The 18,176-nt window shown below is 35.2% G+C and overlaps 3 protein-coding genes across 3 annotated transcripts in view; 2 read left to right on the forward strand and 1 right to left on the reverse strand.

The window, feature by feature from the left end:
• Nucleotides 1-6,320: 6,320 nt before the first annotated feature.
• The window catches only part of LOC133865775 (protein ENHANCED DISEASE RESISTANCE 2-like), a 36,114-nt gene continuing 24,258 nt past the window's right edge, over nt 6,321-18,176 (reverse strand). Inside the window, exon 20 of the mRNA XM_062302246.1 lies at nt 6,321-6,404. Within this exon, the coding sequence (XP_062158230.1) occupies nt 6,330-6,404 (75 nt within the window). The 3' untranslated portion in view covers nt 6,321-6,329. The remainder of the gene's footprint in view (nt 6,405-18,176) is intronic.
• Nucleotides 8,187-11,924, forward strand: LOC133865396 (putative pentatricopeptide repeat-containing protein At2g01510). Its single transcript, XM_062301797.1, has 3 exons — nt 8,187-8,364; nt 8,766-8,881; nt 9,151-11,924. Exon 3 carries the CDS (start codon nt 9,284-9,286, stop codon nt 11,735-11,737), a length of 2,454 nt encoding a protein of 817 aa, XP_062157781.1. The 5' UTR covers nt 8,187-8,364; nt 8,766-8,881; nt 9,151-9,283; the 3' UTR covers nt 11,738-11,924.
• Nucleotides 11,958-15,103, forward strand: LOC133865397 (uncharacterized). The gene is made up of 6 exons (XM_062301798.1): nt 11,958-12,202; nt 12,277-12,372; nt 12,477-12,523; nt 13,666-13,782; nt 13,904-13,980; nt 14,885-15,103. The coding sequence occupies exons 1-6, from the start codon at nt 12,125-12,127 to the stop codon at nt 15,013-15,015; spliced, it is 546 nt and encodes a 181-aa protein (XP_062157782.1). The 5' UTR covers nt 11,958-12,124; the 3' UTR covers nt 15,016-15,103.

Below are 18,176 nucleotides of genomic sequence, written 5' to 3' on the forward strand. Positions count from 1 at the left end.
TGCATAGTATAATAAAGATTGACCTTATTTACAGCAAAATAACTTATTCGCTTGCCGACTGTTTCAAAAACCGTCATTTTTTACCACACTTTTTTTAGTGTTGAGACCAAGAAACCATTGGACCGAGCCAACTGTTAATTTATTTATATAGTATTTTTTGTAGTGTATTAAACTGTTTCGGGGCGATTGATATTAGGGCTCCCACCCCTTCCATTTGTATTTAGTTTCCTTATCTTAAAATTAAAAAAAAAAAAAAAAAAAAAAAAAAAACATATGGCTTGAATAAGTTGCATTATACATAGTAATATGGCCGAACCACCCAGGTATTCTATAGGGTACAATACATTTTTTTTAATGAACGGTTCAGGTTATGCTAGTCATGCAAACAAGTAGCTTGAATGACTTTAGTTGGATAGTCGGTCACCCCCAAAACGGTGGTTTGAGAATGGCCGAACCAGCTGCAATGGCCTGTCTGGCCACTCAAGTTACTTTTTTCTTCTTTCTTTTTTTTTTTTTTTTCTTATTTTGTATTGACATGATCTGTATTGCACACGGTCAAGAGGATTATTCTACCATCCCCAACCGCCCACCCAAGTCATTTTTATTTTTTAAAAACCTGTTTTGTATTGCTGAGATGATCTGTATTGCACCCCAAATATATCATGCAAGTGGATGACTGTATTACCCACGTATTTAATTTAATGCATGTCGGTAATATATATATATATATACATATGCAGCCAAGGGGTAAGCCATTGGTAGGATTCACCAAGCTTTTGAAGTGACAGTGGCAGGTGCAAGGAAGGCAAAGCATAAAGACAAGGATTGTGATAAAAAGGAGAGTTGCCTTTTCCTTGATTTATCATTGAGCTTCCGCTTTTGGCTCCTTGAACGGCAAAAAAGGTAAACCCCCACCCCCCTTCTTGACATGTGTGAACCTTGCCAGTGAGTCCCCTCCGATCGTTGTACAAAAAAATCCCAGATATAATTATAATTTTAGGAAACATGAACATGTATATATAATGATGAAATGTGATGCATGATTTCCGGGGTCCCCTGATTAACCTCTGGGGACAAAAAATCGATTTTATGATTACACGTGCAGTCACAAAATTTTATGGATACACGTGTAGGTGATTTACACGTGGTAAGTATCACGTCAGCTTGTAAACTTGTAAACGTAATGAATACGTGATGGTGCACGTTTTAGTGGCCGGAGTGATAAGTTCTAAACTGTCACGTTACTTTTTAAGAAATTTATAGTAAAAATTGTAGTATTTCTAACAAAATTTAGTTTTCAAGGAGTAGCTCAATCGGTTGAGGACCACGCCTCATGAAGCGGAGGTCACTACTTCGAATCCTAATTCTCTTATTTGTGGGGACATGCAAAAAAAAAATATATTCACAGTGAAAAAAATCATCTCATATAACAATTTTATAGTGTTGTAACCGTTCTTTCATGTGATTTATGAATTCGGATTGCTAACAATATGAACAATAAATGTAAGAGTTCCTATGGAGTCCATCTGTCCGAATAGATTAACGAACCACCTAAGACCTGCTCGAACAAATAAACTCCATAAAAATTCTCTCACATTTACCGTTTGAATTATTAACGATCCCGGCAATAAAATTGCAGGAGATCTACACCCATGAACTTGCCTGAAAGAACACGTACAAGATGTGTCTTCTTCCTTTTAAACCGAGCTGACATTGAAGCTTGTCCTCTATAATTCAATACTGCACAAAAATTTTGTCCTTTTCTTTTATACTCTGCAAAAGGTTAGACTGATGCCTGTCCATGCTTCAATATATGAGCAGAAACAGCAAGGTAATCAATTTTTTTGGGTAGTACTCATCACGAGAGAGACCTGCAATTCTTCAGTGTTCTCGTGACAATTTATTGCAATTGAATGTGAACAATCATGTACCAACATTCTCTCTCTAGTCTATTCGGGCAGCTAATAAGAGTGTCTCAATACTGTTTACTTGTTCATACAAGCGTTTGGACAGCTCGAAATGCGGGGTCTACCTACTCAGGGAGATGAACCCTATCGGATTCTCCTTCATTAACTATCCGAATTGATTAAAATTTAGTTAGCCGAATTACAGACAATTCATGTCCTTGAATACGCCAAGCACAATTGAACAACCAAATTTTAACAAATTTTAGGTAAAATTTCACTTATAACACTCGATCTTTCATCACTTTTACAATTAAGTACTCGAAACTTTAAAAAGTGTCAATTTATGGTATCAATTTTTCAATTGTTTTCAATTTCAATCATCTATCATAATTTTCCGTTAAATCCTATTAAAATTCTCAAAATACCCGCGTTTTTTTTTAAAAAAAAAAAAAAATTATAAAATTTTTCAAAGATTCAAACATGAGTATTTTTGCAAATTCCATTAAATTCTGACTAACACATAAATCTTTACAATTATTTTCTTTTCTTTTTTTCCTAAAAAAAAATGGGTATTTTAAAATTTTTGACAAGATTTAACGAAAAAATTTAACAGATGGTTGAAATTGAAAATATAAAATAAAAAATATATACCATAAATTAACACTTTTTAAAATTTGAGTATTTAATTGTAAAAGTGATGAAAGATGATGAGTTATAAGTGAAGTTTTTTCCAAATTTTATTAGGCAATTCTAAGTCACCCATAGAATGCTTTTCTTTTTTGGTGATATACTTTTCTCGATGGGGTTAAAGGTTGAATTTCAAATCCCACTAACTCCTAAATATCATTAGAGCTATACTATGACAGTACTGACCATGTTAGACCTTAAAAGATGTTTTTACTTTGTAGCTTTTACAGTTCAGAGTCTCAATCATTTAAAAAACAACCAATTGTTTCTTTTTATTTGTGAGTAAGAGTAGAAAGAAAGATCAACAAGGGTTCTTTCCATTGTCTAGCAAAATGGATAACCTAGCTGAAAGGAGATGGGAATACTTCTTGAGTAGGATAGAGGGGCGGCTCATTTTGTCACATTTTGAGCACAGAAGTTTACATCAGTACAAACTTTCTAAACGCATCAAGAAGAGGAAAAAAACGATGGAGCAAAGGATATTAGGTCTTATTGGGGTTGTTGTTGCCGTGCACAACGATTTTGAATAATAAAGAATCGAGAAGAGAGAAAACAAGAGAAAAACAAGACAATGATTTGACAATGTGCCTACGTCCATAAGAATGCGGCTATATTCAATAATATGATTTATGGTTACAACATAACATATTTTAAGGTACAATGATGCTGCCAGTTAGACAACCAATTGGTTGAACTCTAGCAAAGAGCTGTCCAACTATTTCAACCTACTCTTTAGTGAAGATCAGATTTTTCTTTGACATTGTTTCTACTGTCTGTTGCTTGCCCTAACCACTTCATTCAAAGGAAATAAGAAGAAAAAGAATGGAGAATTCCCCAAGAAATTTCCCAAAGACAGGATTTTGAAAAAGACACAGCACCAACCGTGCGGCCATAGGAAGAGAGAGGAACACATCTTTTTAGGAAAAAGAAGCTTGAATTGGATCCCATTAGAGTCAAAAGAGTAGGAGCTTATGCTTAATTGATTTGATATCTATTACTGTAATCATAAGAAAAAGTACAACTAAAAATATTTAATAAGAGTCATCACATAAAGTAACCACCTTTATTTTTCCTTTTATTTTTTTTTTATACTTTTTTATATAGGTGGGCACCCCATTTACAATCAAAAAAGACCTCTGCTAGCCTTGAGTAAGGAGGTGCTGTGGATAAAATGAAGGCAAATTTGGACCTTCTCAGGGCCATATAATAAGAGGGGTGAAACATCTAGTCAATATATTTGATGGTGCAGAAACTAATGAAGCAAAATGGATATACATTCTACAAACAAAAACATCAATCATGCATTGCAGGTGGAGTTGGTAAATTGATTGAAGAAAAGGAAGGGCTCTCTTTGTTTCTTTCTCTCTTTAAAAATCCTTTCATATTACTATTTTTGATTGCTTCAAATGACCAAAACAACAAAGTGACAGCACCATGGTGGCAATGCCACTGTTACCCCAATCAGCATCCCTAATGATTTAGATCCCCACGCCCAAATAATAAATTAGATTTGAACAAATAAATCAGTGTAAATTGGATACCCTAGAAAGTTATTCTCATATTGAGAAGATGAATTTCACACATAGAATGAATGGAATATAACAGAGCTCATAGGTGTTAAGTCCTACATTGATTCATTTTAAGGTGATGCTAAGCTTTATAAACGATTATAGAAAGCTCCAATTGCAATTTAACTAGTCATTTTGGAGTGATTTGTCATATGTGATTAGTATTTTTCATGACTACTTACGGTAAGTACTTCCAAGTGCATGACGTGACATGTTAGAATATTTATTAAACTAAGGCTCCGTTTGTTTCAATGCAAAACCTTCTCTAGAAAAAGTTTTCCTTATTTTTCAGTGTTTGGTACGACCGAAAATTTTGGTCAAACCGAAAACATTTTTGCGTTGAAACCAGCGGAGCGTAAATGTATTAAGACAATCATTTCTACGGACCAAATATTTATTTAACTAAATGAAGCCAGTTTGCAATACCATAATATCTACCTTAATACAAATTGAAAGAGAAGCCAAATGATATGATTTCAAAGGAACTAGCTTGTTGATGCTCCAAGAGACTATTACTGTTCGAGGAAACTAGTTTCCCTGTCAACTACAATTCCTAGTCATTTCCTAGGTGATTGATCCCCTTGCCTGTTATGTTATTCTTCTTATAGTACAATAAGAGACATTAAGAATACAAAAAAACAAAAGGCTGGTATTTAGGGTGAAAGAATCTACAATCACCACAAGGCAGAGATTGCTTAGAGTCAAGATGCTAAAGGGCATTGCCAGGAGGTCAACCTAAACGGAAAGGAAGGGCAAATACTATAAACAGTCTTATCAAAGTGGGGAAAAAACTGAACTGTTTTTTCTAGGTGAAATATGATGAAAATAATTCCTTTGATGAGTACGGAATGATCATCCTGATAACAAAAATTGAAACAACTTTAGAGCTTGACACTGCAGTTCTTCACATACTGGAAACTTCTGTCTGACTTCAAAGAAGTATGAATTAATAATGAGATTAAATATCTTAGCAAGGAAATGGTTGTCCTTTTACAAACTAATCCTATAAAGTGAGAATAAAGGCAATTTCATGGGGTATTCAATCACAGTGGTTATTTTGAGAAAAGAAAAATGCAATAGAATATAAAGCCATGACAGAAACTGTAGACAAAAAAGGAGCTAAAAGGCCATTCAGGGCAGGACTAATGGCATGAATCAACTCAACCCCTTATGAGGGAGGAGATGCCATTCGGTCCAAGGACTATTGGCTAACATTCAATATAAAAGTAATCAATGAATATGTCAAAAAGGGACAAGTTGTGAACCCCAACTTGGCTCCTAAGGGGCATCCTTTATGTGTCCCACGCAAGACGGGAGGCAAATGAAACTGCTCACAGACTAGCAAAGCTTGCACTCTCTGTAGGAGAAGATCGAAGTGGTACACATAGAGGATGCCCCTCAAGGTGTTAATGATATTGTAATTGCTGAACGTTGTGTTCAAGTTTATTCTCATCAATGAATGGAATGCGTTTCAAAAATAAATAAATAAAAAAGGAGAAAAAGAAAAAACGAGATCCATTCACAATCTCAAATGCACACAGCAGAAGTTGATAGCAGAATAGTACTTCTTTTGTAAATATAATAGCGGAAAGGGACAAACCTCTGTCAAAATTGTAAGGTCAACAACTATGCTTGTAACATATCCAAGAACAAGGCCAATCACACTCCTTGCTACAGAGGATGATCCAATATCCACATCAATCTGCATAATAGGAATTTGGACAGTCATTTTTACATTTAAGAATGTTAGAATATATATATATATATATTCCATGCTAAGTTGATTTATTTTCTTATAAGAATATTTCTCATTTAGGTTTGATTTACCATTTTATATTCTCCTTTATACTATTTTCTTGTAGAATTTATTCCCTTCCATATGTGTTCTAGGGTTACTTGCTCATTACTCATAGTCTCTCTATAAATAAAGACGTGTGTAATATTGTTTAAATACACTTCAATACAAGATGTAGCCCTAACGCTTTTCTCTCTCCGCTTCCGCTTCCGCTTCCGCTTCCGCTCTCTCTTCTTTCTCTTTTTCATATTTTTATATTTTGTATAAAATTCTACACAGAACAAGCACAAACAATAGATATTACAATGATTTCACCCCAGAAAATGGGTAAAAATATATGCAGTTTTACCTCGAGAAAGTATAGTCTTGTCTTTAGTATTTGCAGGTTGCAGCTTTCCCCTGTAAGCAAGCTTTTGTTCCAACTGCACGCTTGACCATCCAATACCCCTCTACCCCTTAAAAACCCATCAGCTGCTCAATGCCATCAAGGGCAAAACTGACATAAGCCACTAAAATTTTGCAGAATCTTCATACTTTGAGCATGTCATACCTCACAGCCTCAGCAATACTAGGAATTAGTGTTTAAATCTTGCATAATCCCCAAAAATGTCACTTCCATTATATATAATTTCTTAAATTTTAATTATTATTTTAAAAAAAATTAAATTATGGAAATTTTACTTCATATTTGTCACTTCTAAAATATGTTAAAATTTATAAATTCTGAATTAATAAAAGTGACAAATGCTAATACGAGAATATCTTAATCATTTGATTTGAAAACAATGGTTAAATTTTAAGAAATTGCATATGGTATAATATTCTAAAAATTGTAAAGGATTCCCATCCAGAAAAGTTTCCAGTCATCATAGCCCATGAAAGGCTAGAATAGAATAGTATGGATTAAGATCTATAAATATAAATCACAAAAAAAAAAAAAAAAAGATCTATAAATGTAATTTCTTGTTAAGAACTTAATTGTAAACTTTAATTGAATGATTTGAAAGTTTTGGGATGCGATGTAGAGAAAATTACAAAATTGATCACTGATGTTTGAGGTTGTGACAAATAATGTCATTTTTCTATCTTGGTCATTATGAAATTATAAATTTACCTTAAAAATGATTATAAAAAAAAGAAAAAAGAAGAGAAAAATGGGCATTGGGTGGCTGGAGTGGCTCACCACCCCAGATTCAGCCAAAAGAAGTGGCCTAACCACCCCATGGCCAAATCTGGGGTCAATCGCCACCTAGTGCCCGTTTCTATTTATTTTTTATAATTTTAAGGATAAATGTAAAATTTCATAATAATCTTAATGGAAAAATGACCAAATTTTACCACTTTTAAAATTTTAAGAAGTTATTTGTCATGGCCTCAAATTTTTGAGACCAATTTTTATAATTTTTCCTATAAAGTCAAGGACACTATAATGAAAGCATTCTTAATTATCACAAGCTTTGAATAATATGACCAAAATCTGTTGCAAATATCTCCAACACAGGAGAGAGAATTTCGAATTTGTTAATAAATACTAGAAAACAAGGCTTTCTACTTAAGAGAAATGAATTGGTTATTTCCACCCTTCAACCATTTTACTATTTACTACACTTAAGAAATAAACGAATTTAATAGATTATTTGCTCAATTTTTCTTGGACCCAAATTAGAGTGCGTTTGAGATTACGATTTTGTAAACAAAAAGTGCGATTTTAAACCAAATCGTAAAAAATAAATTGTTTGAAAATTGCACTTTTAAAAAATTGTAATTTGAAAACTTTTTCAAACGCAAAAACCTGCATTTTCAAATTGCAGACAAATTGGTGTTTTTTTCAAAACACAGAATTTTAAAGACTAACCTGCAATTTTAAACGCCAAACGCTTAATTGAGTTTTTAAAAATCACTTTTTCAAAACACAGAATTTTAAAGGCTAACCTGTAATTTTAAAGGCCAAAAGCTTAACTGCGTTTTTAAAAATCACTTTTTCAAATTGCACATTTTAAAATAGCTATTTTTTGAAATTGCAAACCTAAACCGACCTTGTAATCGATACGGGTCAAAGAAAAAAAATATATTCTAAACCTCTAATTTTTATATAAAATTATACGTTGAGTGTTTAATAAAAATAAATAAATAAATCTGATAGTAGATTTCCAATTTAAAACAAAAAATAAATAAATAAATAGCAACAGACTATCAAGAAAAGTGTAGTTTAACGTGATGTTTGGCCTTCGAAAGATTTTTGGGTGCGAGCAATACACCTAAGACTAACCCTTTTCCGTGAGGGTTTCGCGCGCGCTCTTTCTCTCTCAACTTTCTTCTTGGCCTCTGCATCGCCGTCGTCACTTTGGGCATCTACCTCGTCGGAACCTGCTCCATATACTTTCTCTGCTGCTTCTCTTCACTGAAGGTAAGCCACACTGGGCACTTCGATCTTTATAGTTCCAAAACGAGGGGTATTTTTTGGAATTACGTTGTAACATTTCAGGTTTAATTAAAAGGGTTCCCTAAACCGGAACTGCTTTTGAAAACCATAAGCATGGTGGCATTTAGAATGTTCTCCCGTTAATAATATTTAATAATCAGATGATTGTAAACCATTGGACTTGAAAATGACCTTCAATGAATTTAGATGGCTTGCAATATGATTATTTCATCTACATATCAAATCAAATATCGTCTACATATCAAAGATGATCCTCTCTGGTCAATTTGTAGTTTATTTCATCCGCATATCAACCCATTGTGTTTCTTCTGTTTTGTTGTCAACTTGGAAAATGAATTGGCTTAATTTTGAATTGTCTTCACCAGGAAGGGGAGGAAGAGGAAGAGGAAGAGGAAGTTATCAAACAGAGGCCCTAAGGGGGCGTTTTGGTGCACAGAGCTTGGGCAGGGGAAGCAATCAGGATAGTGGTGACTAAAACAGAGTAAGAGGCAATGATTTTTCAATCTCTTAAGGATCATAATTATGCTCTGATACCATGAAAAAAACTAAACGTAGTTACTGAGATATGAATGAAGAAGAAATTCAGTGTGTATTACTTGATTGTGATTGATTTACACGATGGGGTATTTATAAAGGAAGATTTGGGTTACATAGCTGTTGTATATTAATGTTGTGATCTTCTATACATGGAAAATGTTTATGTAGAAGTAATGGGAACGTTGTTGATTGGAAATTTTCCTTTCTCAACAGATTTGTGACCGTTGCTCATATTTCTTTCCTCAACAACCACCAGCCCCACTTGATAGGGGACTACATATTGGACCTGAGAATCGGGTCGGGTTTGTTCGCCGTGGTCTGGCGATCTAGCTTAAACTTCTTTTTTATGAAACCATTTAGAACAAATGCACTTCAAGCCCTTGCTTCTTTTAGAGTGTGTCCACCTCCAAATCTGCCTATAAATGTTGAAAATTTTATCGATGCCCGTATCATTAAGACGGGTTTCAATCCGGAAACATGCCGGTCTAATTTCCTGGTCAAGAATATCCTGGAAAGAGGTGAATTGTCCCATGCGCGTGAGGTGTTTGATCAAATGCCTCAGAAAAATACAATCTCAACAAACATGATGATTTCTGGTTATGTGAAATCAGGCAACCTTTCTTATGCTAGAGAGTTGTTTGATGGAATGGTTGAACGTACGGCAGTGACATGGACAATCTTAATTGGTGGATACTCAAAGTGTAATCAATTTCGAGAAGCATTTAAGATTTATTCTGAGATGTGTAGATGGGGGACAGAGCCGGATTATGTGACCTTTGCTACTCTCCTATCTGGATGCAGTGACTCAGAGACCGCAGATGAAGTAGTTCAAGTTCATGCCCATATCATTAAATTGGGACATGATTCGACTCTCATGGTTTGTAATTCCTTGGTTGATGCTTACTGCAAAATATGTCGCTTAGATTTATCTCGTCAACTCTTTAAGGAAATGCCTGAAAGAGATTCTGTCACTTTGAATGCATTGATAACAGGGTTCTCAAGAGATGGGTTGAATGAAGACGCAATAAAGCTCTTTATGGACATGCAACATTTTGGCTTCAAGCCTTCAGATTTTACTTTTGCTGCAGTTCTGTGTGCGGTTATTGGGTTGGACGACATAGTACTTGGGCAGCAGGTTCATGCTTTTGTGGTGAAGACCAACAATGTTTGGAATGTGTTTGTGGGGAATGCTTTGCTTGATTTCTACTCGAAGCATGGTCGTGTGCTTGAGGCAAGGAAACTTTTTGATGAGATGCCGGAGTTGGATGGTGTTTCATACAATGTAATCATCACCTGTTATGCATGGGATGGGCAACCCAAAGAGTCTCTTGGTCTTTTTCGAGAATTACAGTTTACTAGATTTGATCGGAGGCAATTCCCTTTTGCAACCTTGTTGAGCATAGCGGCTAATACTTTGGACTTGGAAATGGGTCGACAAATTCATTCCCAGACTGTTGTGTTAACAGCAGATTCAGAAGTTCCGATTGGAAATTCTTTGGTTGACATGTATGCCAAATGTGACAGATTTGAGGAAGCCAACAAGATATTTGCAAATTTAGCCCACAAAAGCACAGTTCCATGGACAGCCATGATCTCAGGTTATGTTCAGAAGGGACTACATGAAGAAGGCCTAAAACTGTTCAATGAGATGCATAGGAACAATGTAGGTGCTGACCAGGCCACTTTTGCAAGCATCTTGAGTGCTTCTGCAAATTTAGCCTCACTCTCACTAGGGAAACAGTTACACTCATTTGTAATTAGATCAGGATTTCTATCAAATGTATATTGTGGAAGTGCAGTCGTAGATATGTATGCAAAATGTGGTTCCTTAAAAGATGCACTTCAAAGTTTTCAAGAAATGCCTGATAGGAACCCAGTCACCTGGAATGCCCTGATCTCAGCTTATGCACAAAATGGAGATGGTGAAGGCACTCTTAAGTCATTTGATCAGATGATCCAGTCAGGTTTCCAACCGGATTCCATTAGCTTCCTGAGTGTCTTAACTGCTTGCAGCCACTGTGGGCTCGTTGATGAAGCATTACAATACTTCAAATCCATGACTCAAGTTTACAATTTTGCTCCCAGAGGACCACACTATGCATCAATTGTTGACGTGTTGTGTCGGAGTGGAAGGTTTGATGAAGCAGAGAAGTTGATGGCGGAAATGCCATTCGAGCCTGACGAAGTTATGTGGTCATCAGTTCTTAATTCTTGTAGAATTCATAAAAATCAAGAATTGGCTAAGAAAGCAGCAGGCCAACTTTTCAATATGGCAGGGCTTAGGGATGCTGCTCCTTATGTTAACATGTCCAATATTTATGCAGCAGCAGGTCAATGGGATAGTGTTGGGATGATGAAGAAGGCGATGAGGGATCGAGGAGTTAAAAAGGCCCCTGCTTATAGCTGGGTTGAAATCAAACATAAGATTCATGTATTCTCAGCGAATGACAAGTCCCACCCACAGATGGGGGAGATCATGAGGAAGATTGATATGCTGGTGAAGCAGATGGAGAAGGAAGGATACAAGCCTGACACAAGCTGTGTACTCCACAATGTGGATGAGGAGATCAAAATAGAGTCTCTTAAATACCACAGTGAACGCTTAGCAATTGCATTTGCTCTGATCAGCACACCAGAAGGGTCACCCATACTGGTGATGAAGAATCTCCGAGCTTGTACAGATTGTCATGCTGCAATCAAGCTGATTTCAAAGATTGTTGCAAGGGAGATTACAGTCAGGGATTCAAGCAGGTTCCATCATTTTAGAGATGGGTTTTGCTCCTGTGGAGACTATTGGTGACTTTGTAAAACACCTAAAATTTTTCTTGTAAAACGGGCCAACAATTACAGAGTTTTAGTTTGAGAAATGCTAGACTTACCAAAAAAAAATTGCAAAATTTTGTTCCCAAATAATGAGATTGTGACACATTTCCCAAAATGAAAGATCACATGAGATTGTAACACATCATTTGAAAACCAAATTTTAGAGAAATTTTTTGGGATGTGTAGCATTTCCCTTTTCTTTTTCTAGTTTTCGTCTGGCAAATTATGCAGTGGAAAAGCGTTTTATATTTATTTTTAGCAAAACAGGTTGGTGAGATTGGACCGGGTGAAGTCAGGTCCATGGACCGTGGTGGACCCATTAACTTTTTTGATGGTCATGTTCACTATATAGGTGGTTTAAAACATGAGTAATGCTACATGTTATATTTTTATCACATGCTACATGTTATATTCTCCACTTCTCTTGGCCTTCACAGAGCAGGTAAAAGAGAAATCATGACTTGACTTGGTGCCATAGGGCCACAATGCTTAGGTGATCAGTTTTCCATTTTGTAGGACGGAAATAATTGGATAAGTTCCCATGTACCTACTTTCTCAGCGATTGATCCTTCCTATGCTTTACCAAACAACATTGCTGTGATAACCCTCCAGGTAATGGGCAAATTCCTTAATGAACCATTTCTTGACAGTTGGCTCCTGTTGATATTAAGAAGAATGAGATGATCATAAATATCTTCATTTCTTAATATTTCCAGAACTTGAAAATGGAAAAGTACTTCTTCGATTGGCTCACTTGTATGAGGTGCGTCTATCTGCTTATATAGCTGAAACCGGTGGCTCTTTTCGAGTAGATACCATCTTAAAATACCTTTCTATTGAATTTTTGTAAAAGCATAATCCCTTTGAATTGAGTAGGTTTCAAATATTTTGGAGTGCATTTTGTCAAAGAGACAGCGGATAGAGATATTTGGAAATTCTTTCTCAAGTGAAAAGAACATGCAGAAGTGCAGAAAATTAGCCAGTAAACTCCATTACAAATTTTTAGATGATATTTGTTAATTTGTATGGCATAGATCACATGCATTCTTTCTTTTCTTTTCTTTTCTTTTTTCTTTTTTCTTTTCTTTTTTCTTTTTTCTTTTTTTTTTTATTTTTCATTTTGAGGTGGGTGGTGTTTAGTAATTAATGGAGTTGAAATGGAGAAGTATGTGTATCCAATTGTCCTGCCATGGCTTCTGTAATTTTTTTTACCCTCTTCTTTTCACAAAAATGTGCGCCTTGCTGAAACTGTATATCAAAAGATTTACTAATTTTATAGTGGAAATAATATACTTATTTTGTTGTTCTTCTGTATTTGTGTAATATTGTTGGGTTTGGCTGAACTCGAGTTGAATATGGATAGACAAAGTTACAAGTGCAATTTGGGATTGGATTTGTGTTGTGCTCCATGTTGTGTTAATATCCCAAGGACTGTTTGGTTGAGTTTGAGAAATTTGAACAATCTTTATATTTAGTCATTTTTGCTGTAAATTACATACATACACCTCATGTTCTTGAGCCCACAATTTCACATTTCAATCTCATTGGAGAAAACTAAGATTGAATTGAAAAAGAAACTTGTGTTGAGGTGAATGAAAATTAAGAATAAAGAATAATATTTAAATGGACGATAGAAAGATTTAGAGAGTTTGATATGGGGTGTTTTTGGGAAGTGGCGTTTTCTAGTCAAATTTAGCTAAATAATAGCTAGTTCACTAAACTCAACATCTCCTACATTTATTGCGTGAATCACGGAAGTCATGACATTCAGATAAAGAAATGAATAGATTTACAACTATATTTTTGTAAAAATCAATTGCAGAGGTTGTTTTTAGACTCATTGGATTGTGATTGTTTTTTATAATTTTCTTTTTCATGTCGTTTCGGGTTTATAGTGGTTTGCAGAGAGTTATTGGAGAAGATGGAGCTTGGGTCTAACTTAGACAACAGTAAATCAACGTTTACTTTGGTTGATGAGGATCACACGCTTGCAAACGCCCTTAGATTCACCTTGAACCAAGAGTCAGTGCTCTCTGATTCTTCCATAATATATATATTATGTTCTAATTTTGTTTAACGTCTCTGCTTTATTTACATTCACTATCAATTGATCGATTTTATTAATTTTAATGTCCTATTGCAGTCCAAGAGTTTTTTTCTGTGGGTATAGCATTCCTCATCCTTCAGAGAATCGAGTTAATATTAGAGTCCAGACGACAGGTAAGATCTGACACACTCGTCTCTTGCAACATTTTGGTTTATCTTAAATGAGTTTTGTCCGGAAAATATTTTTCTTAATATCTCGGCCACAACAAAAACTAATCACAGCTATTCAGGTGTCGATATGGGACAGAGATAGTCTGTCAATCAACCACCTCTCCTCCCCTGACCAGAAAGCGGATCTGATCTCAAAAGCCAGAAAGCCACTATCTCTGTCTCCATCGTTGGCAGCCCCTCTCTTCTCTGTCCTCAAGCACCACCTTCCGGAAAGCTGCCTTTTCTCAATCCATCCCTTCCCTTGAAAGCTGAAACCACAATCATTCTCTTTATTCTACGACCCCCGAGCCTATCCCTGGTGTTCAATATAGCGGTTTTGATCCCTGCTACTGATTTCTTTTACTATTGCAATAACCTGTTTTAACTAGTTGCTCCCACTTTTGAATAATTCAGCAGGGGTATTAAAGTTAGATATTTGTCTATGCATTGAAAAGAAATTGTTCTGCGGGGTATATATATGTTAGTCTCTTATCATAGTAGATATTATCAGAAAGCCCAAGTATGTACTTTTAATGCACTCATCCTCTAGTGTGCTCCAAAGACTTTATACTCCTATTTTGGTAAATAGCTTGTAAACCTATAATATCCAAAATCATGATATTGTGGAGTCGGAGCTTTGTAGGTGTTCTCATGTTTTTTTCCTTTGTAAATTCTCTTGGATTTACATACTGAAGAAAATGATGAGAGTAAAATATTTGTTGTTATTTGTGATGAGATTCTTTCCAATATATTCTTGTCAAGAGTTCAGTCTTAAGCTGGCTATGCATTTAAGGCGACTTATGTAGGGTGGCTATGCAGCTGATGTGAATTTGGAAATATTTTTGGGTCTTGTGATGGAAATTTACAGGTGCTCCAGCACAAGAGGTATTGAAAGATACATGCCAGGATCTGATGATGATGATGTGCCAGCATGTGAGAAGCACTTTCGACAAGGCTGTTGCTGATTACAAAATGAGAAACCACGAGGGATGCAAATAGTGAGTGATGATGGTCAGAATGATAATGATATGAAATAGAATTAAACCTTTATAACTTTGGTCTTTCCTTAATGTATTACTCTTGATAATCATTGGAGTTCAAGATACAAGCTTTCAAATCAGCTCACATATTTTACAAGTTCCTTTTTTCTTTTTTTCTTTACAAAGCTGGTCATTGTGTTCGTTTTTATTTTTATTATTATTATTATTATTATAAGTGAATTGGAAGAGTGTTGCATGAAATCAAAACACCGAAAAAGGGTTGGGCCCCACATCAATAGACTCAAAACGAAAATTATAGTGCAAAAAATAAAACCAAATGGTAAGAAAAGGGTAAAAACAACAATTAGAAGTGTCTGTTTGTGTTAATTTGGCCAAAGTGACGTAGCGGAAAACTTGGTAACAACAATTAGAAGTGTCTGTGTCTTCTAACCAAAAAGATAAACAAGCCCTAAGGCTTAAAGAACAATAAGCTCCACAAAGTGTTTGAAAAAATTCTCAGATTTGATAATAATTCAATGGTTGTTTTCTTTATAAGCTATCATCTTCGATATTTATACTAAAACAATACTTGTAGGAAAAGTAAACCTACCCATAGTAGTAGAAGTAAACCTAAACCTAATACGGATAATTGGAAATAAAATCATAGTCAAATAAAATCTTTTGCAAATAAAATCCCTAGCTTGGCAATCACGTATTTCCTTCTTAGTCTCGATTGCCTATCGGGATTGCTTGCACTCGGCGATCGCTTATCGATTGAACCCTTGAATTTGAAGCTCTCGGAGATTGCTTCTCGGCTATGGCTTGACAATCAGGATTGCTTCCTTTTGGAGATAGCTACTCGTATGGAGGTCTAGCTATCGTTGTTTGGGAGAGTCCTACATCATAATGTTTATCATAATGTTTATTATATAATTGAACCATGCCAATGACAAATGCTGCAATTACTATGGAAGAGGCCCCCATTACGATCGTGTTAAGCAGCGACGTTTCCGGCTTTATTTCCTCATCATACGGTGCCATTAGCAAGGACACACAATTTATCTTTTTTTTTTCCCTACACTTCTCCTATGATGATGTCGGAGATCGATGCTTGGAAAATTGGGTGGTCTCGAGGGGTTTTTATGCATCACATGGGGGTTAGAAAAGTAGCACAAATGAGTTTGGGGCCTCACGAACGTAACCGAAATACATTCCTACCAATTTTGATGTATATATTGCTAATAATTCGAATAATAAATATAAGAGAGTTAATATGGGGCTTACATACCAAAACAATTTTTAAGCTATTTGCCCATGTGCTTGGGTAGGTGGGCTTCATAGAGTTTCTCCTATATTTGTTGTCAGAATTATTAACAATCTAAGTAACAAAATTGCTAGCAATGGCGGATCTACAGCAGACCTTGGGGGGGTCCATGGCAACTCCAAGGATTTTAGAAACCTTGGGAAAAAAAAAAAAAAATTTATATATAGGGATAATTACATTTTCTCCCATAAACTATTGGTCATTGTCAACATGCCACCACGAACTGATATATCAACCAAAAAAGAGCATGCAACTACCATTTTTATACCTTTACTCTCCCTTCTGTTAGGGAATATCATTAAATTGGACGAAATATTCAATTTTTTAAACGTTAAATTTTGTTTAAAAACAGAAATTTCCTCAAACAGTAATTTTATAAAAAATAAAATAATGATAATAAAAAATAAAATTTATTTATTTATTTGTTTATTTGTTTAATTTTAGGGTATTATATGTAAATTTGAAACTTGATTTAGGATATTTGAATCTTTTCATGAATTTGACTGACGAAAGGAGGGTAAAGGTACAAAAATGATAGTTGTATGTTCTCTTCTAGTCGAGATGTCAGTTCATGGTGGCATATTGACAATGACTGTTAGTCCATTGGGGGAGAATGGGAGAAATGTAATTACCCCTTATATATATTATGACCTTATAAGGGCCCAGCAAGATCGAATTTTATCATCCAAGAAACTTTCACCCCAAAGTTAGTCTTTACCTAACACTAGCTAAGACTTTACCCCAAAAAATAAATAAATAAATAAATAAATCTATTAAAAAAAATCATGAATGGAAATAAAAACAAAAAGATAAATAAAAGACATTTGTTTTATTGTTTTTCTATATATGTGTGCCAATGACATCAATAATCAATTTATATTATGACTTTGTTTTAGAATAGGTTATGCTCAGATTAAGATAATAATAACGACATGAAATAGTGTGATAAAGTAAAAAGTAAGTGTGAAATTTATTAATGTAGTAGTACTGAAATTTTATTTGGCAAAGTGAAAATTAGGCATGTCTTTTTCAACCAAAGTACTAATTAAAATGCAATACTAAATTGACACTTTTTAAAGTTTTGGTTCATTATTTCAAAAGTAATTAAAGATTTATAAGTGAGAGATTTAAAAAAAAAAATAAAAAAATAAAAAATAAAAAATCATACCAAATACTGGGGGCGGGGGGGGAGAAGAGAGAGAGAGAGATCGCGGGTTCAATTCACCAAGAGGTAATTTGTCTACCTCCTTCCTCTGCTCATCGACGAGACGGATTGTTTTTCCTTCAAAGACGTCACCGTTGACAGGTTGAGCATCTGGTTCTCTAACTGGTTCAATTTGGCACAGTGTGAGAGAGCTAACCCAGGTGGCCCAGTGAGAGGGCAACGATCCTCGGCTCTACTTTGGGCATTGCAGTTGTCTTCGAGTTTGAGCTCGGCGGGAGTGGCCTTGCCCTTCGTGGAGCTCGCGAATGTGTTCGTGTCGTACATTTTCTAGGACAACAACCTTCCCATTCTCTAGAATTTCCTGGAGAAGGTACTTGTGCTCAGAATCATGCCGCTTAGGCTATTGCTCATTATTACTCTGCTCTCTACCGGTCGGGTTTGGTGTCTCTGTGTTGTATGGCTTTCTGGGTTTTGTTTTGTTCTGTTTTGGTTTTTGGTGGAAGCATTTCGGGTTTTTGGCTATTTTGGGGGATATTTTGTGTTTGGTTCCCTGAAAAATGGAAGAAAATAAAGGAGTGACTAAATTCAAACTGTATTTGTTCTTTTTCTTTTTGTTGTTTTTGTTCGCCAAAAGCTGAAAATTGTATCCCAGCCAGGGAATTGTCTGGACCTCAATTGAGTGGAGTTTCTT

Source organism: Alnus glutinosa, chromosome 4 (genome assembly GCF_958979055.1).
Source record: "Alnus glutinosa chromosome 4, dhAlnGlut1.1, whole genome shotgun sequence".
NCBI lineage: Eukaryota > Viridiplantae > Streptophyta > Magnoliopsida > Fagales > Betulaceae > Alnus > Alnus glutinosa.